The following is a 25,470-nucleotide window of genomic DNA, read 5'->3' on the forward strand; positions in this document are numbered from 1 at the left end:
TGAGCTCCAGTTGTTGATAGTTGAGCTCCAAGTTACCCGGTTGGCTATATTTAGCCTTGGGGAAGTTTGTTTTCTGCTGTTTCCACCCCTCACATTTGACACTGCTTTGGGACATTGCTACAGTCATGAAGATGAAGAGCTGTGTCTGTCAATGAGCGAAAGAGAAAATGGGATTTTGTCTTACCATAAAATCCATTTTCTCTGATCATTGACGGACACAGCACCCGCCCCTCTTTGGAGTTGGGTGTTTTTTCTTCTGACACTGCTTGTTAGAAAACTGAATACCTATTGCAGGAAGTGGGAAGTATACCCCCAGGGACTGCCCCATAGGTGTGCTCAAGCTTTTTTTTCTCTAGTGTCCTACTCCTGTGGGGGGCAGTATAACCCTACGGTCATCAAGATGAAGAGCTGTGTCCATCAATAAGCATCAGAGAAATGGATTTTACGGTAAGTCAAAAATCCCATTTTAGCCAGGAGTGGGGCTTTAAAAACTCCCATAAATCCTATCCACTGTACGCATAATTGTTTTGCAAGTTCTGTGGCAGATGGCATTGTTGATTTGCTATTTCCCTCTACATTTTGGTAGGTTTCACCGATTCCAGTTTCCTGAAACTGCTGAAAAAGATGCCAGATATTGAACAACTTTATGGCCTTCATCCAAGGTATTTGGAAAGACGCAGAGTTAGGGGCCATGAAGCCTTTAGCATTCCTGGTGTATTAGAAGCTTTGCAGTCCTGCCCCAATCTTCTGGTGAGTGCTCCTTTTGTCTGTCCTATAGTTTTGCAGCAGACGCGATATCACATTCTGTCTCTGCTGTGAAGTCTTCCGCTATTTATGCTCTGCACTTTGTATTTTAATGAAAACCAAAGCCACTTTGATTTTAGATCCAGATCACACTTCTCTGCATTCTTGTATTTTAATGAACTTGGCACACTATTCTGTCATTTTGTGTAGTATATTCTAGGTAGCTCCTCATTTATAGACCTATAACAGGATATTGCAACCAATAAAAGCTTTGTCTGCCTACATTGCATTATAGAGAGAGAGCAAATATGCATCTCTTCAGTGTTGTTACTGTCCTCTTTGGGATTTCTGTTAACCTTGGCCAATGTGCCCTGCCATACAAGTTATACTTAAAATAAGTCTGTCAACACCAGCACTAGCAAAATTGCACTCTTGATTCTTGGATTGTTATATTTTATGGAAAGGGGGGTATATGTTTTGGCCGTACCTCCTTTTTTGCATCACACTAATGGCGTTCCTCCTACAGGCCCTCACCCACTGCAAAACTGTGGAAGAAAAGTGGGGCTCTTATTTCTTTAATTTTTTTATATTGTAATACGAGAAAACTATTAGAAAAGAAGTGCATACGTCCATTTGATCTTTCTACTTCTCAGGCTCTGAATAAATGATTCCACTAACCAGTGATCATCATACAGCAGTATCTGATAAAACACCATGCTGCAAATTAGCAATAATCCTAAACATTGAAAAGGTTTTGTCTCACAAGAGTAATGTAGAAAGTGGGGGGGGGGGGGGGGGGGGGAGAATCAGGACTCTGCTCAGGGAGTCTGGTCCTTGGAGGAATCTCGATTGTCGATCAATGTCCTGGAGCTGAGAGTGATTTGGCTTTGCCTGACACACTGGACCGACCATCTGGAGGGTTGTCCCGTGCGCATTCAATCGGTCAATGCCATGGCTTGCATCAATCACCAAGGGGGCACCAAAAGTGTCCTTGCTGTCCTGGAAGTGGCGGACATTCTACGTTGGGCAGAGTGCCATGTTCCAGCTCTCTCCGCGGTACACATTCCGGGAGTGGAAAATTGGCAGGCGGATTACCTCAGCCGCCAGGCCTTGGATGCAGGGGAGTGGTCCCTGCATCCCGAGGTTTTTCAGCAGTTGTGCCTTCGCTGGGGCACCCCCGGACGTGGATCTGTTGGCATCTCAAATTAACAGGAAGGTACAGCGTTTGTGGCCCGCTCCCGGGACCCTCTGGCAGACGCACTGGTGGCCCCCTGGGGCCAGTACCGGCTGATATGCCTTTCCTCCTCCTCAAGTTGCTGCCACGCCTTCTTCGCAGGATAGAGGCGGAAGCCATTCTGGTCATTCTTTTGGCTCCAGACTGGCCTCGTCGCGCTTGGTACACCGACCTGGTCAGGCTTGTCGCAGACGCCCCGTGGAGACTTCCTCTCAGGGAGGATCTGCTCTCTCAGGGGTCAATTTTCCATCCTGCTTTACAGTCGCTGGCTTTGACGGCTTGGCTGTTGAAAGCCAGGTGCTGAAGGACAGGGGTTAACAGTGCTTTGCGAGTATTCGGCCCCCTTGAACTTTACTACCTTTTGCCACATTTCAGGCTTCAAACATAAAGATATAAAACTGTAATATGTTTTGTGAAGAATCAACAACAAGTGGGACACAATCATGAAGTGGAACGAAATTTATTGGATATTTCAAACTTTTTTAACAAATAAACTGAAAAATTGGGCGTGCAAAATTATTCAGCCCCCTTAAGTTAATACTTTGTAGTGCCACCTTTTGCTGCGATTACAGCTGTAAATTGCTTGGGGTATGTCTCTATCAGTTTTGCACATTGAGAGACTGAAATTTTTGCCCATTCCTCCTTGCAAAACAGCTCGAGCTCAGTGAGTTTGGATGGAGAGCGTTTGAACAGCAGTTTTCAGTTCTTTCCACAGATTCTCAATTGGATTCAGGTCTGGACTTTGACTTGGCCATTCTAACACCTGGATATGTTTATTTGTGAACCATTCCATTGTAGATTTTGCTTTATGTTTTGGATCATTCTTGTTGGAAGACAAATCTCCGTCGCAGGTCTTTTGCAGACTCCATCAGGTTTTCTTCCAGAACGGTACTGTATTTGGCTCCATCCATCTTCCCATACATTTTAACCATCTTCCCTGTCCCTGCTGAAGAAAAGCAGGCCCAAACCATGATGCTGCCACCACCATGTTTGACAGTGGGGGTGGTGTGTTCAGGGTGATGAGCTGTGTTGCTTTTACGCCAAACAATGTTTTTTGCATTGTTGCCAAAAAGTTTGTTTTTGGTTTCATCTGACCAGAGCACCTTCTTCCACATGTTTGGTGTGTCTCCCAGGTGGCTTGTGGCAAACTTTAAACTACACTTTTTATGGATATCTTTAAGAAATGGCTTTCTTCTTGCCACTCTTCCTTTAAGGCCAGATTTGTGCAGTATACGACTGATTGTTGTCCTATGGACAGAGTCTCCCACCTCAGCTGTAGATCTCTGCAGTTCATCCAGAGTGATCATGGGCCTCTTGGCTGCATCCCCGATCAGTCTTCTCCTTGTATGAGCTGAAAGTTTAGAGGGGCGGCCAGGTCTTTGTAGATTTTCAGTGGTCTGATACTCCCATTTCAATATTATCGCTTGCACAGTGCTCCTTGGGATGTTTTAAAGCTTGGGAAATCTTTTTGGATCCAAATCCGGCTTTAAACTTCTCCACAACAGTATCTCGGACCTGCCTGGTGTGTTCCTTGTTCTTCATGATGTTCTCTGCGCTTTAAACGGACCTCTGAGACTATCACAGTGCAGGTGCATTTATACGGAGACTTGATTACACACAGGTGGATTCTATTTATCATTAGTCATTTAGGTCAACATTGGATCATTCAGAGATCCTCACTGTACTTCTGGAGAGAGTTTGCTGCACTGAAAGTAAAGGGGCTGAATAATTTTGCACGCCCAATTTTTCAGTTTTTTATTTGTCAACAAAGTTTGAAATATCCAATAAATTTCGTTCCACTTCATGATTGTGTCCCACTTGTTGATTCTTCACAAAAAATTACAGTTTTATATCTTTGTTTAAAGCCTAAAATGTGGCAAAAGGTCAAAAGTTTAAGGGGGCCGAATACTTTCGCAAGGCACTGTATCTGCTTCAGTGATTCCCACTCTGCTAAAAGCGAGGAAGGCGACTTCCAGGAAGATTTATCATCATAAGTGAAAGTCGTACATTGCGTGGTGTGAGTCCCTTGGGACCCACCCTCGCTCCTATTCGGTGGCTTGGATCTTGGCTTTCCTTCAATGGGGAGTTGATCAAAAGTTGGCCTTGAGTACTGAGTACTATTAAGGGTCAGGTCTCGGCCTTGGCTATTTTCTTCCAGAGGCCATTGGCTGCCCATTCCCTGGTGCGTAGTTTCATCCAGGGGGTGCGACACTTGGTACCTCCAGTGCGATCTCCGCTACCGCCATGGGATCTTCATTTGGTGCTGTCGGTTCTCCAGAGGCCTCCCTTTGAGAATATTCGGGAGGTTCCCTTGCTTACCCTGTCTCAGAAGATGGCCGCCTTGGTGGCTATCACTTCTGCGTGCAGGGTGTCTGAACTGGCCACGCTGTCCTGTCGTTCTCCCTATCTGGTGGTTCAGAAGGACAAGGTACTTTGGCTGGATCCGTGTTTCCTGCCGAAGGTGGTTTCCAGTTTTCACCTGAATGAGGACATTGTGTTACATTCCTTGTGCTCTAGGCCTAAACATCCTAAGGAATTTGCTCTGCATACCCTGGATGTTCGGGCGATCAGGGTGTATTTGGCGTCTACCGAGTCTTTTTTTTTTTTTTTTTTGCAAGTCTGACTCGCTCTATGTGCTCATGGATGGCCCGAAGGGCTGCCCGTGTCTGCTGTGACTATTTCCAGATGGATCAGACAGACAGTGGTGCAGGCTTATTCCATTAAGGGTCAGGTTCCACCTTTCCCTGTCAAGGCGCACTCTACTCGGGCGCTTAGTGCTTTCTGGGCCTTTCGCCATCAGGTGTCTGTGCTTCTGGTTTGCAAGGCGGCGACTTGGTCGTCTGTTCACACCTTAACCAAATTTTATAAGGTGGATGTGATGGCATCTGCGAATGACTCCTTTGGCCGCAAAATTTTGCAGGCTGCGTTTTAGGGAGCCCCTTGGCCTTCCTTGGGGGTGTTCTTGTGTGTGGTTTCAGGTGGCCCTCATCTGGTGGTTCTGATGAGTCCTGTGTTGGCTGGTTGGCCTTGGGGACTGTTTTTTTTTTTTTTTTTTTTTTTTTTGTTCAGCTGTTCCCACCCCTAATGTTGGTACTGCTTTGGGACATACCTACTGATATGCATCAGAGGACTGCGTCCGTCAATGAACGATAGAGAGAACTGGATTTTTGATTTACTGTAAAATCCCTTTTTTCTTGGGTTAATTGACGGACGCAGTACCCGCCCCTCTAATTTTGAGTGGGTTGGTGTGCTTTTCTTGGGACACTGCTTTTGATACAAAACTGACATCCTATGCAGGAAGAGAGAGGGTATACCCCCAGGGACTGCCTATAGGCGTAGCCAGAAATTCTTTCTGCCTAGTGTCCTACTCCTGTAGGGGGTGGTATTACTCTACTGATATGCATCAGAGGACTGCATCCGTCAATTAACCTAAGAGAAAATTTTACGGTAAGTCAAAAATACAGTTTTTTTTTTTTTTGTCCTTTCTTGAAAGGTTCATGTTAGTTATAGTTACCAAGTGGGTAAAAGTAAGTAGTACAAAAGTCCACCAGATGTGGTACATGGAACCTTCGTGTCTGCAACTCCTAAATCAGATAGAGGATATGTCGGAAGTTTTTGGCTATCCTTGATGGCACTAGATCCCAACAGAATAAGATCTTGTCTTTGCTTCAACAAGTATGGTGTTAAGTACCCTGTTTGTAATGGCTGTCCCCCAGTACCAATGATGTTCCTTGGCTTTCTCTGTACCCAAGTCTGCTTCTCATACCAATTGGGGGAGAGGTTTGACTGTGGGCATGTAGAAAAAAAAAGATATAACACAGAGATGCCCTCTTCAGGCTAGTGTCCTGCATGCATCTGTTTAAGTGTTCTCGTAATCTTTGTTGATGGCTTGGGAGAACGTCAAAAATAAAGTATTTGTCGCGGGTGGAACATTTTTAATTGGACATTCTAAGTGTTTGTATGAAGTTTTCCGATGGCTTTATCCCCTTATGGTTTAGAAAGTGTCCCATCTGAGATGGGCCCATATTTGTCCACCACACAAATCCATGGGGTGATGAACCTGGTGGGAAAGCTAGGTTGTTGGAAGAGGGGGTCACTGCTGTATGTGGTGGTTTAAAGGGAAATGTTTAGCAGAAAGTGTCCCAGAGGTTGAGGGAGTGGGACACATTATGGCCCTATGATCTCTGGGTGAGACCCACCTGAGGAGCTCTATTGCAGGGAGTCCACTTGGAATTCGAGTTTAGTCCAGTCTGGCTTACGATTAGTAGAAACGATTTGTGATAATTGGGCTGCTTTATAGTATCTCTGAAAGTTTGGGACCCTCATACCTACTAGATGTTTTAAGGGCATATAAAGTTTTGTGGGCCAACCTGCACCTCCTTGAACCCCATATGTATTTTAAAATATGAGATTGAAATGTTTTTATGATGTGGAAAAAGGGACAGGGATAGGCAATGCGTTGAAGTAATATACAGTAGTATTTTCAGTATTAAAGTCCTTTTTAAAGTAGCAATTCTACCCATTAAAGAAAAGGAGCATGTGAACCATGTCTTTTCTTTAAAGTGGAACGTCACTCTCTCAATCAACATTGACCAGTTTTAATCCCTATGCTGCTAGCATTCGTAAAAGGAAAGTATTTTTATGTTTTTACTTGTTTTAAATTTTTACATTTAGTTACTTCCTGGTTTCCATGCTTAGGCAAATGTATTTACATCCCAAGAGGCTTCATGAGGGGGTCTGAATATACTCTTGGATAATGTTTAAATCGCATGGTGATTTTTATGCGACTCGCATACTGGTCGTTTTTATGATTGCGCTGAGGTTACATCTGTATTTTTTTGTAATATTGCTGATTTTGCTTTTTTTTTTTTTTTTTTTATTTGTGATTATTAAAAAAAAAAAAAAAAAAAAAACTGGAGAAACTGACTCAACAAGTTCAATGGCCTGACAATTGCTTGTCTCTGGAGACAACCTTTTGGCACCTGATCTCTCTACAACAATAAATACTTTAAATGAACATGACACACATGAATACACGTTTGCCAAAGCCCATCTTTCATTAGATAAACTTCTTTATAACTGGGACCCTTGGTTACGTTCTCCCTGGTGCTCTCTACCGCAATAAACACTTATACAAAAATGTGCTCACTGCAGCTCATCATGCCTTGGAATCCATGCCTTACCCATCTTATGTAACCTAGGCTCATTTCAATATCTTTAGAGCACTGCTGAATGCAGATTGATGCCTCTATTCAGACATCCCTGTAGACACCCCCTGTATTTATGGCATCACACCAGCTCCTTATTTCCGTACTACCTTTCTTCATCCCTCCTTCCATCTCCTCCTCCTCCTCCTACCCTTATTACTTTGGAAAAATTTGTCATACATGTTAGTTGGTATTGCTTTAACGTTACCTAGTCAACCCACTTGTACTGTTTCTCTTCGTGTCTTAAAAACTTATTGAATCTAAAGACCACATCACAGCTTTGCTATGCTTTTACGCAGGGTGTGGAGACCTCACATCTGGAGCTTGTAGAAGCTATATGGACATACATGCCACAGGTGCATATCTTGGGGAAATTTCGAAATCGAAATGGGGCTTTTCCCATACCACCAGAAAACAAGCTGAAGATACCGATTGCTGCCAAAATTCAGACCTTACATTTAGTAGGTAAGCATTGAATTATTCTATGACATTATAATGATAATGTGTGTATTACCTGCTTTTAATCCATTGTCTTTTTATCCCATGAAAAGGAGTAAATGTGCCTGAAATCCCTTGTATACCAATGCTGCGCCATTTATATTTGAAATGGGTTCGCTTAACCAAACCTCAGCCTTTTAAGGACTTCCTGTGCATCAGTCTGAGAACATTTGTAATGCGGAATTGTGCTGGTAAGGTGTTTTTTTTTTTTTTTTTATGTTTACTTAGAGTTGTCATGGTACACAGTGCTTTTTATAGAGTACATGTTTTTTGTTCACATTAGTTCTTTGCACACATTCTATGCTTAAAGCCAAACTCCAGATAGATAAAAAGAGCGCCAATGAATGTAGTTAAATGTGTCTTTAAGTAGACATCTAAATTGTTGTCCACACCTTGTGAAACCATACATCGTAGAACTCAATTTGGGCAAGGTAGAACTAGCACTGGTTACTGTGTGCACATGTGCTGACAAGGAACATGCTGCAAGTGGGAGAGAGCATGGGATAGGGGCGTGGAGGTAGCCTAGCCCTATTAGTTCATTGCAGTAGAGAAGTCTGAATTTAATAACATGGCTGTAAATTCAAGCTAGGCTGTGTGAAATTTCAGGACTGCTAGTGAGAAATACACTGTAGACAAGAGATTTGAATTGCTTTTTAAGGCTCATTTTGGGTTCCTTGACCCTGTCCTGCAGCCTGTGATTGCTTCCATGGAAATATGTGCGACCCTTGTATTCTGGACCTGGCATGTGGGTACTGAGACTAATTTTAGCCCTTTTCGAGACAAAAGAGAGCAAAGGTGGCGGCACATCCAGCTAAAATGCTTGATGTTTATAAATATGAGAAGAAATGACATGCGCTAACAGTTCAAAGAAAAATTCAGCAGACGCTTTTCACACACCTGTGCTTAGTCATTGACTAAGCACAGGTGTGTGAAACGTGTCTGCTGAATTATTCTTTGAACTTTTAGTGCATGTCATGTCATTTCTTCTCATGGATTTACAAATAAACATCAAGCATTTTAGCTGGATGTGCCGCCGCCTTTGCTTTCTTTTGTCTCCACTCCATGGTTGCGGACCCTGGCAGGCAACCCAGTGCTCTACAGACAGCTACTTGGTTCCACCTATGGTGTTGTAACTTTTGATGGTCTGCCTTGAGGCTTGGGAAACAGACAACTTTTGTCTGTGAGAGCTGAAGGTTGGTGAAAGCAGTAAGGCTGGGGCTGGGGAAACAACTTTTGTCTGTGAGAGCTGAAGGTTGGTGAAAGCAGTAAAACTGTATGTGTGGAGACTGACGAGCATTAGGCTTCCTCAGGGTGCTAGTGAGGATCTTGATTTGTGGTACATGGCTAGGATTTGGCCTTGAGGTTTTTGTGGAACACTATTCCGCACTATTCAGCTGTTTGTTACTTTATCACTGGACTGGTATCTGTGCTTGAGTGTGCTCACCCCAGGGAGCGTTGTACCTGCTACCTATCTCCAGCTCACCAGCTGTAAGGTGCTACAAGCAGCCATCTAGTTAGGGCCATATGACCTTGTTTGTTTTTTGCGAGACTAATGGCATTTGTTTGTTTGCTCTGTTCCTCACCCCCTCACACCGTACAGTACGGGGCTCAGGACCCTTGATTCGGCCTCTGTTAACCCTTTGCTAAAAAGAAACTGAGGATAACGCTTGTTGGGAGGGGGTTATATGGGGATGCTGAGAGTAATGTTTGCCAGTGTCCAGGGCAGCTGAAGGTAGCACCATTTTAACCCAGCCATCTAAGACTATGGGCTTTAACAAATCAAGAGCAATCGTATTACAAGCACCACATGTCACCTAGGTTGCTTTGACTTTATTTTCAGTAATGTAGAGGAAAAAGTTTGAATTATTCACTCGGCTGAAACCTGTGGCCATTTTGTAGTTACTTTTCATCCCTTATTAAGTTATCATGTATTTACTTTGTTTTTAAGGGCCCACAAACTCCTTAAAGTATGTGCCACTGGTGACTGGTTTGGCTTCTGCTCGCAACTTGGAACATTTGGAGTTGGTTAGAGTTCCATTTCTTGGAGGACTTATCCAACATGTGGTGGAGGACAGCTGGCGGTCTGGTATGTTAATGCTACATTAGAAGTTGAGTAAAAATGTTTTACTTCTTTTAAACCAGAAATTGTAAAACATCAGACTGTATTAATTTTTTTTTTATTTTTTATGTGGGATATTGCCATAGTGCTACCTTTTTTACAAACAACGTTCTATAGCTAATATTTACTGTATGCTCTTTGCATCTCGTGAAAGTATCCTAAAGCGGAAGTAAAGTCTGTATTTTTTTTTTTTTCTTCTTACCTTGAAATTAAAGGCATAATGTGTTAGTATGCATACTAGCTAGGGATGCACCGAAATTTCGGCCACCGATATTTTCGGCCGAAAATGACTATTCCATTTCGGCCGATAAGGGGTTAAATATGCCGAAAATGTATGGCCGCTGATCTGTGTAAAAAGCCATTCATTTCCCTGTCATTTGTGCTCTCTGCTAAGATCCGATGCCGGGCGGGCGCTTCATTGTGATTTACAGTGACGTCACGGGGGGGAGGGACCCAGAATGCACAGTGTAGGAGGATCTCCTCCCCCTCCGTGCCAATCGCTGCATCACTCCACCCACCTCCTCCCTTCCCTGTTGTTCGCTGAGGAGGAAGGTAATGTCGATGTGTGCTGTAAGAAAAAAAAAAAAAGTTTCTCCTGCATCCTGTGTCGGAAGTCAGAACGGATTAAATTTATAATCACAGCCTAGTGCTCAACCCCTTCTAACTGCAGCACGCGAGGCAGTCAGTGTCAGTGAGTGTCAGTGTCAGTGAGTGTCAGTGTCAGTGAGTGTCAGTGTCAGTGAGTGTCAGTGTCAGTGAGTGTCAGTGTCAGTGAGTGTCAGTGTCAGTGAGTGTCAGTGTCAGTGAGTGTCAGTGTCAGTGAGTGTCAGTGTCAGTGAGTGTCAGTGTCAGTGAGTGTCAGTGTCAGTGAGTGTCAGTGAGTGTCAGTGTCAGTGAGTGAGTCAGTGTCAGTCAGTCTGAGTGTCAGTCAGTCAGTCAGTGAGTGTCAGTCAGTCAGTCAGTGAGTGTCAGTCAGTCAGTCAGTCAGTGAGTGTCAGTCAGTCAGTCAGTGAGTGTCAGTCAGTCAGTCAGTGAGTGTCAGTCAGTCAGTCAGTGAGTGTCAGTCAGTCAGTCAGTGAGTGTCAGTCAGTCAGTCAGTGAGTGTCAGTCAGTCAGTCAGTGAGTGTCAGTCAGTCAGTCAGTGAGTGTCAGTCAGTCAGTCAGTGAGTGTCAGTCAGTCAGTCAGTCAGTCAGTGTCAGTCAGTCAGTCAGTCAGTGAGTGTCAGTCAGTCAGTCAGTCAGTGAGTGTCAGTCAGTCAGTGAGTGTCAGTCAGTCAGTGAGTGTCAGTCAGTCAGTGAGTGTCAGTCAGTCAGTGAGTGTCAGTCAGTCAGTGAGTGTCAGTCAGTCAGTGAGTGTCAGTCAGTCAGTGAGTGTCAGTCAGTGATATTGATAGAACTTATTTAAAATCATTTGGGGAAAAAAAGTCATTTTTCGGTTTCGGTTTTCGGCCAAGGGCATCCTGAATTTTCGGTTTCGGCCCAAAATTTTCATTTCGGTGCATCCCTAATACTAGCACATTATGGGACATTTACCTCCAAACGAAGCCCTCGTCGTTTGCTGCTGGAGGCCACATCTATCTTCTCCCATCTTCCTTCGGGGTCTGCAGACTTCGGTTGTGTTACTGGCATGCACGCAGGAGCCGCCAGCCACGGCACTGGCGGCCGTTTCTTCAGAGCACATGCACCGATGTCATTGGTGCAGTATACAGTTAATATCTCCTAAACGGTACATGTTTAGGAGATATTTACAGTACCTATAGGTAAGCCTTAGTATAGGCTTACTTATAGGTAGAAACAAAACTTCTTGTGTGTTTTTTTTTTTTTTTGCTGTCTGCTGTGCCACCTGTGAGGTTTTTATTGCTGTCCGTGTCACCATTGTGGAGATTCACCCTTTTCTATTTGTCATGTTTACTTTTCTCATTGAAAGTAAAAGGAAACCCCAAATTTGGGGTTGACACCAGAGAGCAGTAATAGAGGGGAAATCTTGCAATGGTAACAATAGTTCTGGTAACCCTGTGGGATTCCCTCACTTTGAAGGGATTTCTTCCTACTTTCTGTTTTGCCTATGGACAGGACGTGAAGGGAGATCTCCCCAATGAAGGGGACACAGATGGCAAAAAAAAAAAAAAAAAAAACACTGACCGGTTATAACCCTCCCTTACTCTATCCAAAACTGGGATGGGTGGGCAGGGGCTTTGCCTTTAGTTCTGCTCTTAAGGTCTCAATCACAGAGGTGCAATGGGCCATACAAAACAAAAAATGGTGCAACGCACATATCTCCTGCGCTCAGGGAAGTGACCTTCTGACCAGCTTCAGCCACACACATGCAGCTGCCAGCGACTATACACTTGTCTTCTCTTAAGGGCTTCAGCCTTGCAGCCCCTTCAAGACCAGGGTGATCCAAAATCGCTGCAATCAAAATACAAACACAAGGGTACACCGGCCTACCGCATTATCCTCCATAAAAGGCTTTATTAAATACAGAATTAAAAATACTCGCATATGAGTTCTTGGTAAGTGCATATCACAATACTGAGTTACCGTCAGAAACGGAAAATGTACCGTCCTAAGTAGCTTGAAATGGCTTTTCAAGCTACTGAGGAAGGTACATCTTCTGTTTCTGATGCTGACTGCAACTCAGTATTGTGATATGCACTTAACAAGAACTCATTTGTGAGTATTTTTAATTCTGCATTTAATAAAGACTTTTGTGGAGGATAATGCGGTAGGTGGCTGCGCCCTTGTGTTTGTATTTTGATTGCAATGGGCCATACAGCATGAAGATGAGGTGTGTGTTTATGCTGTCATGTTTGTTTACAGTGTCCTATAAATCAATGACACGCTGTGGCTGTACGCATGTCCCTGAACATCTGAGTACACACACACACACACACACACACACACACACACACACACACACACACCGGGATGGACGAGCAGCCCTATAATATGCAAACAGTTTGCGACACACACGCTCACACGTTGTTCTATTTTGAGCAATTATATGTGTAAGGCCTATGGTTTAACAAATGCTTTCCTTTTTGGCGTCCTAAGGGTCCATGTACACTGCAACTTGTAAACGGCGTTTAGGAGCAGTTGGGCATTTTTTTTTTTTTTTCTTTTTCAGAAGCCCCTGAACCCACCTACATGTTATCTTATCTGTCCATGTACACAGGGTCGTTTACAGTAATTTTCAGGCAGTTGAGTTCAGGGACGTTTTATGGAAAGCAATTTGCGTTCGAACGTGTTTTTCCCGGCGTTTCAAACGCAAAAACGCGACCGAACGCGATGACCCGCGTTTAGCGCTCGCTTTTTTTCCATTTTAAAGGGGAATGATTTTTTTTGACCTCTAGGAACGGTTTTAAACGCAAACGCCCGCTAAATTTTAAATGTCCTAAATTCCAGCATTTCAAGGGACTTTTTTTAGCGTCCCGTGTACATGGAGCCTAAGCTAGCATGCATTTAGAGTAACTTTTAGCCACCAATCAATTGAGTCTTCATTAGCAGCATATGTCTGTACGCTACCAGTTATGGCAATTATGCAAACAGTGATGCAACCCTTAATGCGCAATACCGTATTGCCACCCCCCTATATTTTACATTTTTAAGAACTCTAAATGAAAGGAAACCAGGTATTTTATCTATCCACCTTTTTTATAGACATACTTCCAGTGGTGCATCATGAATATAGATTCTGGAACAGTTGACAAATGTGAATTTTCTAGATGATGATGTTTTTAATTTTGAGAATGTGTTCGTTCTACACAGAATTAAGTTGCATCCCTAAAAAGTTGTGATTTCTTCCTAAACACTGTAATTATGCAAATGTTTTTCACACCCATATCTCTGTTTGAATATCTGTTATAATTTTTGGGTCATGGTCACAGCAATTGTAAAGTAAAAGAATCTTCCCTGTCCCCCCACCAAGAACAAAAACACTATCAAGATCACACCAAGAACACTATATGAATTGGCTGACTTTATACATCTGTCCAACTTTAAGAAGTTATACTGTAAAAGTTGGTTTATAGAGATACTTTGTTTTTAAAGAACTAGTAAACTTTAAAGAAGAGAGAACATTTTCTCTGCAAGACCAAAAGCATAATGTGCTAGTATGCATCGCATGCTAGCACATTATGAATGACCTTGAAACAAACCCTCCAGTGGCACCTTGTCACACCTGCAGGGGCTTCCATCTTCACCTGGGCTTCTGAGTTCACAGGCTGCATCCGCTTGCATGGCCAAGCTGCAATGACGTTGCTCCCACAGCACAGAGCTCTGAAGGAATGGCACGAGTATGCCATTCCTTCAGAGCACGTATGCCGGGGATGTCACTGGCTGCTGCTTACTAGGATATCTCCTAAACCTTGCACATGTTTAACCTACAGGTAAGCTTTATTATTCGCTTACCTGTAGGTAAAAATAAAAAGTGTATACTATCACTTTAACCTAATCTTCCTTCTACTAGTTCCTTACTTGGCCTTGTCCGTTAAAGACAGAGAACACCTGCAAATTGGTTTCCCTGACCTATCTAGTACTTGTAGGACATTTTGCTGGTAATTTGATGAAGGGATGGTTTGCTGAGGAGAGGCAAATATTAGCTTTAATTTCGTTTTTGAAAATTTTTTGACAGCAGCCTAAAGGCAATCCAAGATCTGGTAGGGATGGTGCATTTTATTTCTTTTATGTTGATGAGTCTTTTATTTTTTTTGTTTGGAAGGCAGAATTTAGCGATCGACTAAATTCACTGCTTCAAACCCCAGTTCTCCAGTTTAGGTATTTGGTAATAAGTTCTGATAGGACTAAATATAATTGCACCCTTAGAGCTAGCTCTTTTTACTGTGTGCTGGTCTTTTTCAGGAGGGTTTCGGAATTTGCATACAATTGTCTTGGGAGCTTGTAAGAATGCTCTTGAAGTGGACCTTGGCTACCTCATAATAACAGCTGCTAGAAGGTAGGTATATAGTATGAAATACTTTAAAATTACCTTTTTTTTTTTTTTTTTTTTACTCACATTTTCAGAGTATATCTAGTTGCATTTAGTATGCATTTCCAAAATATACCGGGTGCAAATCACTCCACAATTGATGTGGTGTTTGCTGTCAGTATTAATGAATACAGTGGGAGGAATTCCTAAAAAGTGTAGTCCAATGTGTGTCAGTATTTTTATTGATATTATTCAAAAACCTACAAATACAAAAAGACGCTTCAGGTAAGAACAATAAAATATACAGATTTACCTCTATGATCTCTGAAATGTCCAATAACCAATATAGTACAGAATAAAGAGGCTTGTCAGCCTTGTAAACATCCATATGAAAAGCAGCAGTAGATATGTAAGTTGAAAATTGTTACAGACCATATCTGTAGTGTTGTCACAGGGGTCCTGGGTAGAGACCTGTCAGAAAATACTTTAAAGCTGATTGTTTATACTCCAGCTGGCATGAAGTTTTGTCTCTGACACTTTTTATTAATTCCTGCCAGTATGTCTTATTAAAATCAATTTCACTGGTTTTAAAGTTCAGACGTACAAACCAAAAATAGGTCAATATACACAATTTTTGGTAAAGTCTGGTGATGTGTAAGCTGGCTTGGCATACATAAAGTAGATACCATTGTTGCATTTTCAGATTAATATAAATGTTTTTGTAATAAATTGGTAAAACAACATTTACTATTGATAAACTTTTTTTCTCTTAGGTACTCCGAGAGTCGCCGCTTCTTCATATTCGTCACTATGGGGTTACTGACCTTTGCTCCGTAGGAGTAGCTAGGCAACAGAATATGTTAATATCAAAGCTTTTAGCATACCCCACCCCTAGGGGGTGGTCCCCTCAGTCAATACCCTCCTGCTTTCTGCATTCCTACCTCAGTTTCAATTGTCTTGATGATCATGCGGAGCTGGGTCTCGGGCTGGCCTCCCTGGTTATCCGGGGTTCAGGGCCAGTGGCTTCCCAGCCTGCCATCGAGCGTTCAGCTCAGGTTTCCCTGGCATATATGAACGACCCATCCCTGTTCGCTGCAGGGATGCTGCGGTGAGGTGGCTACCTCACCAGACGCCATTTGCGGTTTCGCACCGCAGTTCCACTGCGTCCTGGCTGCGACTCTCCCTGTCCTTAGTGCAGCGGTTTGATCGCTTGTGCGGGTTCCCCACGCCATCCGGATGGTAAGTGTATTCTGTGTGGGGACCTGTCTGTTTTGGGTGTCAGTCTGGGACTGTGGGACCCTGCATGTCTGTGAAAAAACGTTGAGCTCCCTGTCGGTATTAGCTGCCTTTCTGTGGGCTGAAGAGGGGGGGCTCTCCTGCTCTGCTCTGTGTAACAGGCTGAGTTTTCTGTGAGACATGCTGTATGCTGTGTGTGACATGCTTGTGCAACATTTTTGGGGCATACTGTGCGGCGACCGCTGCTGCGGTCCGCCATTTTTTTGCAGCGAGCTATGGTGGCCGGTCCTGTGTGGAAAGAGCGGCCATTTTGGCGGCGATCGCTCCGGCCTCATGTCAGCGCGGTTTCTGTCAGCGCTGTTTCTGTATCTGCCTATGGAGCCTCAGCCAGCGGCCATGTTTGTGTAGCCTTTACATAGGCTTCAAAGGGGCGGTCAGTCTTGCATCACTTCCTTTTCCTCTGGGACAGCGATCGGTGCAGCAGCCTGTGTGATCTCTCCAGGTTTTACCTTTCCATATTCCTGTATTCCCTGCCTTGTATTCCTATCCCTGTGGGGGGTCAGTGTATTCTGTGAGTGCGGAGGGGCTACGCTCGCCGCGATCTTAAAGGGGCAGTACTCCTTTTTTTCCTAAGTCTACTGGGGCATGGATTCTCAGGAAAACAAGTTTCCCCCCACCTTGGTAGGGGGCCAAGGGGCTGCTGCTTCCCCTGAGGGGGCTGATCTGGCTACTATTGTGGCTAACTTAGCTGCTCAGGTGCAGATGCTGGTGACTGATCGATCCACAAAAAGGCCCAGAGTGTCAATTTCCTCTGATTCAGAGGGCGATGGGGATGCTATGGCTGGAGTGCCCTTCTCAAGGTCTCCCTCATCTTTAGACCTTGCGGGGTCTGAAGGGGAGGCTGAGGTGGAAGGGGTTAATTCTCCCCCTGGCTCGTCTGAAGAGCTTGCACTCATGGATGAGTTGGTTGCTTCTATCAAGCAAACACTGCATTTGGAGGATGAACCATGTCCTCCTGTTTTTGATGTCCTCGTACGGGACGCAAAGAAAACGCGAAACGTCGCAGGTTTTTCCTTGCTCTACGGAATTTCAGCGCGCTGTTGATGAGCAATGGCGCAATATAAAGAAGCCTTTTGCTGTGCCGAGTAGGTTCAAGCTGCGTTATCCCTTTACACCAGCTACTGATGAGCGTTGGTGTGTGCCGCCTCAGGGGGATCACGCGGTGGCGATTTTGAATAAATCCACTGCGATTCCTGCTGAGGATACCCCGGTGTTCCGGGACCCTACGGACAGGAGATTGGAGTCTCTGGCCCGTCACTCTTATACGGTTGCGGGCTCTATGCTGAAGCCGATTTTTGCTTCCATTATGGCAGCCCAGGCTATTGCTGATTGGACGCAGGTGCTCAGGCGCACCCTGGTGACTGACTCTGCCTCGCCGTCAACATTGGCTATGGTGGATCAGATTCCTCAGGGTGTCATGTACTTGTGTGATGCGGACTTAGATATGGTCCCTTTGGCTGCGCGTCTCCAAAGTGTGGCGGTGTTGAACCGTCGCCTGATATGGCTGAAATGTTGGTCAGTTGACCAATCTTCTCGCAAGACTTTAGCTAATTTGCCCTACGCGGGCTCTCGCTTTTTTGGCGATTTTTTTTTTTTTTTTGGATACTCTGATAAAGGGTATTTCTGGGGGTAAGAGCACTCTCTTGCCCCAGACTCACAAGACTAAGTTTGTTCGCGGTAAGAAGAATACCTCGTTTAGACCCTCTCAGGGGTCCTTTCGTGCCTTTCGGTCGCACTATAAGGGCAAGCCCTTCAAGGGACAAGGCTCCCAGAAAAAGCCGTGGACAGGTAAGCAGAAGTCCGGCCAGTCCTGGTCCGCTGCCCATAACAATGCGGCCTGAAGGGGCGCCCTCACCCAGTTCTGGGGTGGGGGGACGTTTGCTCGGTTTTCTTCAACCCTGGCTGGCCCGCGTTCGGGACAGGTGGGTTCAGGAAATCGTTCGATCTGGATACAAGATCGAGTTTCTCTCTCGGCCGGCGGGCAGATTTTTTCCCTCACATCTTCAGCTGTCTCCGGAGCGATTGTGGGCTCAGGGAGTGGTGGTTCCGGTGCCTCATCGGGACAGATTTCGGGGGTTCTATTCCAATCTGTTCACTGTGCCCAGAAAGGAGGGCAAGGTACGCCCGATTCTGGACTTGAAAGCTCTGAACCGCTTTGTGCGGGTTCGCAAGTTCCGCATGGAATTCCTGATCAGTGGTGGCTGCCCTGGTTCCGGGGGAATTCATGGCCTCTATCGATCTGAAGGATGCGTATCTTCACATCCCCATTTTCGAGGGTCACCAGAAGTACCTTTGATTCGTCATTGCGGAGGATCACTACCAATTCGTGGCGTTACCCTTTGGTCTCGCTTCTGCTCCGCGGGTTTTCACCAAGGTGCTTGCCCCGGTTCTGGCTTTGAGAGCCCAGGGCATCTCGGTCCTGGGGTATCTGGACGACATTCTGGTTCGGTCTGCGACCAGTCAGGGTCTGGTGAGCGACCTGTCCGTCACGATGCAGACGCTACAGGAGTTTGGCTGGACGATAAATTTTCCAAAATCGACGCTGTGTCCGTCGGTTCGTCTTCCTTACCTGGGAATGATCCTGGACTCTGTTCAGGCGAAGGTCTTCCTGCCGGAAGACAAACTCCGGAAGCTTCAGGAAGAAGTCGGGTCCCTCAGGGACGTTCGGTGCTCGTCCCTCCGGACGTGCATGAGGTGTCTGGGATTGATGGTCTCGGCTTTCGAGGCGATCCCCTTTGCCCAGTTTCACACGCGGGGTCTCCAAAGGGAGATTCTGACCAGGTGGGACGGGCGACCGCAATCTCTGGATCTCCAGATTTCGTTGAGCCATCGCACAAGAAGGGACCTTCTGTGGTGGCTCCAGTCCCCGGCGGTGTCGGGGGGCAAGTCCTTTCGTCCTTTCTCATGGACGGTGATCACCACGGATGCCAGCCTGTCGGGCTGGGGTGGTGTTCTGGGCGTTCTGTCCACCCAGGGAACTTGGTCGGAGGAGGAGTCCTCCCTTCCGATCAACATTCTGGAATTGCGAGCGATAAATCTCTGCCTTCGGCGTTGGTCGGACAGGCTGCAGGGCCGTCTGGTTCGGGTGCAGACGGACAATGCCACAGCGGTGGCCTACATCAACCACCAAGGGGGCACCAGGAGTGCCCGAGCGGCTCGGGAAGTAGCCGACATTCTGTCTTGGGCCGAGACGCACGTCCCGGCGATATCTGCAGTTCACATTCCGGGGGTGGAGAACTGGCAGGCGGATTATCTGAGCCGCTAGACCCTGGACCAGGGAGAATGGTCCCTTCACCCGGATGTCTTCCAGATGTTGTGCGAGAAGTGGGGGTCCCCAGATGTGGACCTGTTCGCGTCTCGTCTAAACAACAAGGTGGAAAGGTTCGTGGCAAGGACGCGCGATCCTCGGGCAGACGCCTCGGACGCGTTAGTGACGCCCTGGCATCAGTATCGCCTGTTGTATGCCTTTCCACCGATTCAGCTGCTGTCCAGGTTCCTTCGCAGGTTGGCCTTGGAACCGAAAACGGTGATTCTGGTGGCACCAGACTGGCCTCGCCGGTCTTGGTACGCAGACCTCGTGAATCTGGCGCTCCGTGGCGTCTGCCTCTTCGAGAAGATCTCCTGTCTCAAGGGCCGATATTCCATCCTGCTTTACAGTCGCTGGCTTTGACGGCCTGGCTGTTGAAACCAAGATCCTGAAGGATAGGGGTCTCTCCCCTGAGGTCATTCACACTTTGATCAAGGCTAGAAAGTCCTCTTCGGGGAAGGTTTACTACCGTACTTGGAAGGCCTATTTTGCTTGGTGTGAGTCCAGGGGGTGTTCCCCTCGCTCATACTCGGTATCAAGAGTGTTAGCTTTTCTTCAAACGGGCGTGGACCAGCGTTTGGCGTTGGCCACGATTAAGGGTCAGATTTCTGCGCTGGCTGTTCTCTTTCAACGCCCTGTGGTGTCTAATTCTTTGGTTAGCACCTTTGTTCAAGGGGTGCGGCATCTGGTCCTTCCTAGGAGGGAGCCTTTACCTCCATGGGACTTGAATCTTGTTCTGTCCGTGTTGCAACATGCTCCCTTTGAAAAGATCAGGGAGATCTCGTTGTCTATGTTGTCCAAGAAGGTCGCCTTTTTGGTGGCAATCACTTCGGCTCGTAGGGTGTCGGAGCTGGCAGCTTTGTCCTGCAGATCTCCGTATTTGGTGGTTCACTTTGATAAGGTGGTCCTGCGACCTAACCCGTCTTTCCTTCCGAAAAGGATTTCGGAATTTCACCTCAATGAGGACATTGTCTTGCTTTCGCTTTGCGCAAAGCCTAAACATCCAAAGGAAGTGGCTTTGCATTCCTTGGATGTTGTTCGGGCGATCAGGGTTTACCTGTCATCGACTGAATACTTTCGCAAGACGGATTCTCTATTTGTCCTTCCAGAGGGGCCTCGGAAGGGCATGGCGACGTCGGCTTCTACCATCGCCAAATGGATCAGTCAGGTCATTGAACAGGCCTATGCTTTGAAGGGGAAAGTTCCCCCATGCCTGTGAAGGTGCACTCTGCGAGATCTTGGGCCTGTCATCATCGGGCTTCTGTGGCCCAGGTGTGTAAGGCGGCGACTTGGTCGTCCGTTCACACCTTCTCAAAATTCTACAAAGTGGATGTTCAGGCATCGGCAGATGCTTCCTTTGGCCGCAAGGTTCTTTGTGCGGCAGTGCCTTAGGGTTCCTTGTTTTTTCTTGGACCCTTGGCTGTTGGGATGTTTTTTTTTATCCCTAGGTTATTTGTTTTCCTGGGTTGTTGCTCCTGTTGAGCAAGTTTTTTTCATGTTGCCCAGTTGGTTTCCTTCCTTTGGTAAGGTTCCTTTGTTTCTGATGTGGGTACTGCGTTGCCTTGGGCGCGGCTGCGATTTTTCTCCCACCCCTCATGTCTACACTGCTTTAGGAAGTCCCCATAGTGACGAATATGAAGAGGCGGCGACTGTCGGAGGACGTAAGAGAAAACTGAATTTTTGTAAAATCTTACCTGTAAAATTCCTTTCTCTGAGTCCTCCGACAGTCGCCGCCCCCGCCCCTCTTTTGGGGTTTTGTTTATGTACTCTACTGCTATGCTACTGAAACTGAGGTAGGAATGCAGGAAGCAGGAGGGTATTGACTGAGGGGACCACCCCCTAGGGGTGGGGTATGCTAAAAGCTTTGATATTAACATATTCTGTTGCCTAGCTACTCCTACGGAGCAAAGGTCAATAACCCCATAGTGACGAATATGAAGAGGCGGCGACGGTCGGAGGACTCAGAGAAAGGAATTTTTACAGGTAAGATTTTACAAAAATTCCGTTTTTTTTTTTTTTTTTTTTTTCTGTTAACACAGCTTTTCACTGTAGGTGATAAGCTTATATTTCATCCACAATATTTACTAAGGTCATTCTAGCACAAGAGACTTGCACATAGCATCTGAAACGCATTGTCATTCCTTGTGGTGTAATGCTTCCTTATTGCCATCTCATGGATTGTATGGTAATGCTGTATATGTTTACGTCAAGGTTACACGAAGTACGCATTCAGCCCTCTCTGACCAAAGACGGAGTGTTTTCTGCACTGAAGATGGCGGAGCTCGAGTTCCCGCAATTTGAAACTTTACATCTGGGATACGTTGATGAGTTTTTGCTACAATGTAAGAAAACGGTGTAATTGGCCAGACTACCATTTTCAAATTGCTTGTCTTAAAATTATTACAGCCTTTTTTAAGAATTCTGAGTAAATGTAAAAGCCTCAAAATGTATTTGCAAAGGGTGGTTTCCTAAGTAAACTGGGAATGGCAGTACCTAAAATAAACAAATTCTGATACCTGTAGAGCCTGAAACATTTCAGGTAGAAATATTTAGTTGAATTCCTATTTTAAAAGAAGTTTACTTTTCCTATAGCTGCCCTTTTTTTAAGTTGCTCCCAATACCTCCAAGTCTTGTTCCCACCTCTTCTTCCTGTGCAGTGTAATCTCTCTTCTGTCTGCTCCCACTTTTTTTGCCTACATGCAGAAAAGCTCTATTCATTCCTATAAAGAGGTCATCTATTGTTGGAACGTATAATAGACCGCCTCTTGATGGAAATAAAATAGGATTTATCCACACAGGCACAGGAGAAGCGAGGGACCAAATGGGGATTTTGCAGTGATTTTCATAAGGTTTCAGTCATTTTCTAACAAACAGTGGTGTGTTTATATCAGAAGTCTTCCAGGCTGAGGGGCGTGGCTTCCGGCGCTGAAGATGGCCGCATAGATCTTCAGCTCCGCTCGGCCACCCGGGACATCGCTCACCTACAGCCTTCACAGCGGGTTTAAAAACCCCCACGATCGTGGCAGAACCTCCGGGCACCATGAGGAATAAAAAGAACACCTCACAATCACGCAAGCTGGACGGATTCCTTGTCTCCACCGCGGCGGGCCGCAGACAAGATGGCGCCGGCAGGTCCCCACAGCACGCTTCTTCCCGGGACGGGAACCAACACCACAAGCCGCCACCGCTCAGGCAAGTAGCCAACCCGGACAGCGGGAACTCCTCCGGCGCTTCCACCCCTCCTCCCTCCTCGAGAAGCCCGGCGAAGCAGCGCCCACGCTGGTGCTCTCCCCCCCCCCGATCCATCCCAACGATGCGAGATGGAGCAGGCGGCATCCTCTCCACCAGAACCCGGGGGCATGAGCACACCTCCTGCAGACCCCTTCGCTGCCTTCCCAGTGGGGGACCACCCGATCTCGGGTACACTCCTGAAAGGAATGCTTCACTCCCTATGGTCCTCTCTGCACTCAGATGTGATGCAGAGTCTCTCTCAAACAAGGAAAGATGTCCAGCAGCTCGAGGTGAGGGTGGACTCTGAATCCTCTATGACAAAATGTACTTTGTCTCTCAACACTCTCATTACAGCCCATAATGATCATACTGATGACATTGACTGGATCAAGGACAAGCTTGCGGACCTGGAGGACAGGTCCCGTAGGAATAACTTAAAATTAAGGGGGATCCCGGAAACTGTCCAGCCCCGACACCTGCGCAAAATGGCTACAGACCTATTTTCAGCATTGATCCCCTCCTTGTCTTCCTCTGAATTGGAGATTGACAGGATCCATAGGATCTCTAAGCCTCACTTCATAGCCCAAGACCTGCCTCGTGATGTCCTTCTTCGGGTGCACTTTTTTCAGACTAAGGACAAAATCCTAATGGCCTCAAGGCAACTCCAAGCTCTTCCTGGCGACTTCCCGCAGGTGCAGATACTGCCGGACCTCTCCAGGCACACGCTCCAGAAGCGTAGGAACCTCGCCACCATAACAAAAGCCCTGAGAAACCACCAAATAGTGCACAAGTGGAAACACCCGGCTCAACTTTCCATCACCCATCAGGGCCGCACTGTCACAATTGCTTCTCTGGAGGAAGGTATGGCTCTTCTACACCGCTGGGGAATCATCCCGGAGCCTCCATCTGCCTCCTCGAGATCCTCCGGACATCCTTCGCCACAGACCCTCTCGGATGAATGGCATGTGGTGTCCCGTAAACGTTCTAACTCTAGACACTCCTCACCCGGAGGTGAGCTCCAGCACCCACACACACCTGCTCAACGTTAGTCCCTGGCCAAGGTTTTGGCGACCTACTGGCCCCTCTGTTTCGGTTGCAGGTAGTGCCTGCCTCTAGACTCTTTTTTATTCTTTGTTTGGTTTCCCCAGCCTCCCTGCCTTCCCTTCCCTTCCTGTTTTGTTACTCCAGTCGGAATGATGGACTTGTGCTCTTTGACATGCCCGCACCCCCCTCGGCCCTCATGCAGATGACCCGTTTTACGTCTCTGAAGATACCATGACCATCAAGTTCCTTTCTTTAAATGTTAATGGTCTAAATCACCCTGTCAAGCGGTTCTCCCTCTGGACTGAGCTTAACAGTGGAGCTGACGTGGCATGCATCCAGGAGACTCACTTCAAGCTTAACCATCAGCCCAAGTTCTCACACAAGAACTTCCCTACTCCTTTTTTTTTCGCCAGCGCCCCTGTGAAGAAAAGAGGCGCGATGATTGCTCCGAGAGACTCGATTTCCTTCTCACTCCGCAACCTGACCCAAGATCCTGACGGCAGATTTCTCATTCTTCAGGGTGACTTTAATGCGCTGCCTTTAACTTTAGTGGCGGTTTACGCCCCCAAAACTCACCAGAAGCGTTTTCTATCCAGACTGCTAAAGGAAATCTCCAGTAATGTCTACGGTAATATAGTGGTTTGTGGTGATATGAACTCTGTGGTCGACCCGGGGCTTGACACCTCGGTGCCTGCCCGGGGCCGACAACTTTCATTGGCCTCTCTGTTGGCCTCCGAGCAATTGTTTGATGTTTGGCGCTGCCAGCATGGTTCGGAAAGGGATTACTCGTTTTATTCCTGCAGACACAAATCGTACTCACGTATTGATATGTTCTGGACTGATCTCCCTTCACTAGGAAAGGCCTCCTCCTCGGCCATCAGAAACATCACGTGGTCTGACCACGCGGCTGTGGAGATGGTTCTGGAGGAGTCCGGTCCTAGGGAACGGTCGTCGGTCTGGCGTTGTGATGTAAAGGTGCTTCAGGACCCAGTTGCTGGTAAGTTGATTCGGGACCAGCTCTCAGAATTCTTTGCTATCAATGTTTCCTCCGTGTCGGACCCCTGGGTGCTCTGGGGAGCGCACAAGGCGTTCGTCCGGGGAGTGTGCATCCAACAATCAGCAAGACTCCGTAAGGCATACAGCCACAAGCTCACGGCTCTCTTAACCGAGATCCGTGACCTTGAGAAAGCACACAAATCTTCTCCCACCCATGACCTAATCTCGCAACTCTCCCGTGCAAGAGACTCTCTGAAGGCCCATCTCATGGAACGCTTTGACCGTCATCTGAGGGTGCTCAAGCTCAAGTACTATGCGCACGCGAATAGAGCGGGCAAATCTCTAGCAGTCAGGATTAAACAACGCAGAGTGTCCACGCGTATCTCCCATCTCTCACATGGACGGACTGGAGCTAGACTGACTCATCCCAGGGACATTGCGAATGAATTCGCGGAATTTTATGGGTCCCTGTATAACCTGAACCAAGACCCTGACACTCCTCAACCGACTCCGGCTCTTATACAACAATTCCTGGACAAGTTACATTTACCCTCCCTGACAGAAGACCAGAGAGTCCCTATCATCCCCGTTCACTTTATGTGAAGTTTCCAAAGCCATTAAATTACTCCCCAATGGAAAATCACCGGGTCCGGACGGTTTGTGCAATGAATACTACAGAATTCATTGTGACACCCTGGGTCCACACTTAGTGGACGTGTTCAATCAGGCCGCTCGCAAAGCTGCATTCCCGAGTGAAATGTTGGGTGCCTACATCTCCACTATCCCAAAACCCGGTAAGGACGCCAGCCTCCCAGCAAACTACCGACCCATTTCTCTTCTCAACAGTGACCTCAAGATCTACGCCAA

General features: G+C 46.5%; 1 protein-coding gene across 2 annotated transcripts in view; it reads left to right on the forward strand.

Annotated features, from left to right (window-relative positions):
- The window catches only part of FBXO38 (F-box protein 38), a 124,297-nt gene that overhangs the window by 27,257 nt on the left and 71,570 nt on the right, over positions 1-25,470 (forward strand). For both annotated transcript variants that reach the window (XM_082253254.1, XM_082253255.1), the window contains exons 4-9: positions 587-750; positions 7,485-7,650; positions 7,737-7,874; positions 9,632-9,769; positions 14,663-14,756; positions 21,544-21,674. In XM_082253254.1, the coding sequence (XP_082109380.1) occupies positions 587-750; positions 7,485-7,650; positions 7,737-7,874; positions 9,632-9,769; positions 14,663-14,756; positions 21,544-21,674 (831 nt within the window). The remainder of the gene's footprint in view (positions 1-586; positions 751-7,484; positions 7,651-7,736; positions 7,875-9,631; positions 9,770-14,662; positions 14,757-21,543; positions 21,675-25,470) is intronic.

Source organism: Pelophylax lessonae (assembly GCF_965119305.1).
Source record: "Pelophylax lessonae genome assembly, chromosome: 4".
NCBI classification, from domain to species: domain Eukaryota; kingdom Metazoa; phylum Chordata; class Amphibia; order Anura; family Ranidae; genus Pelophylax; species Pelophylax lessonae.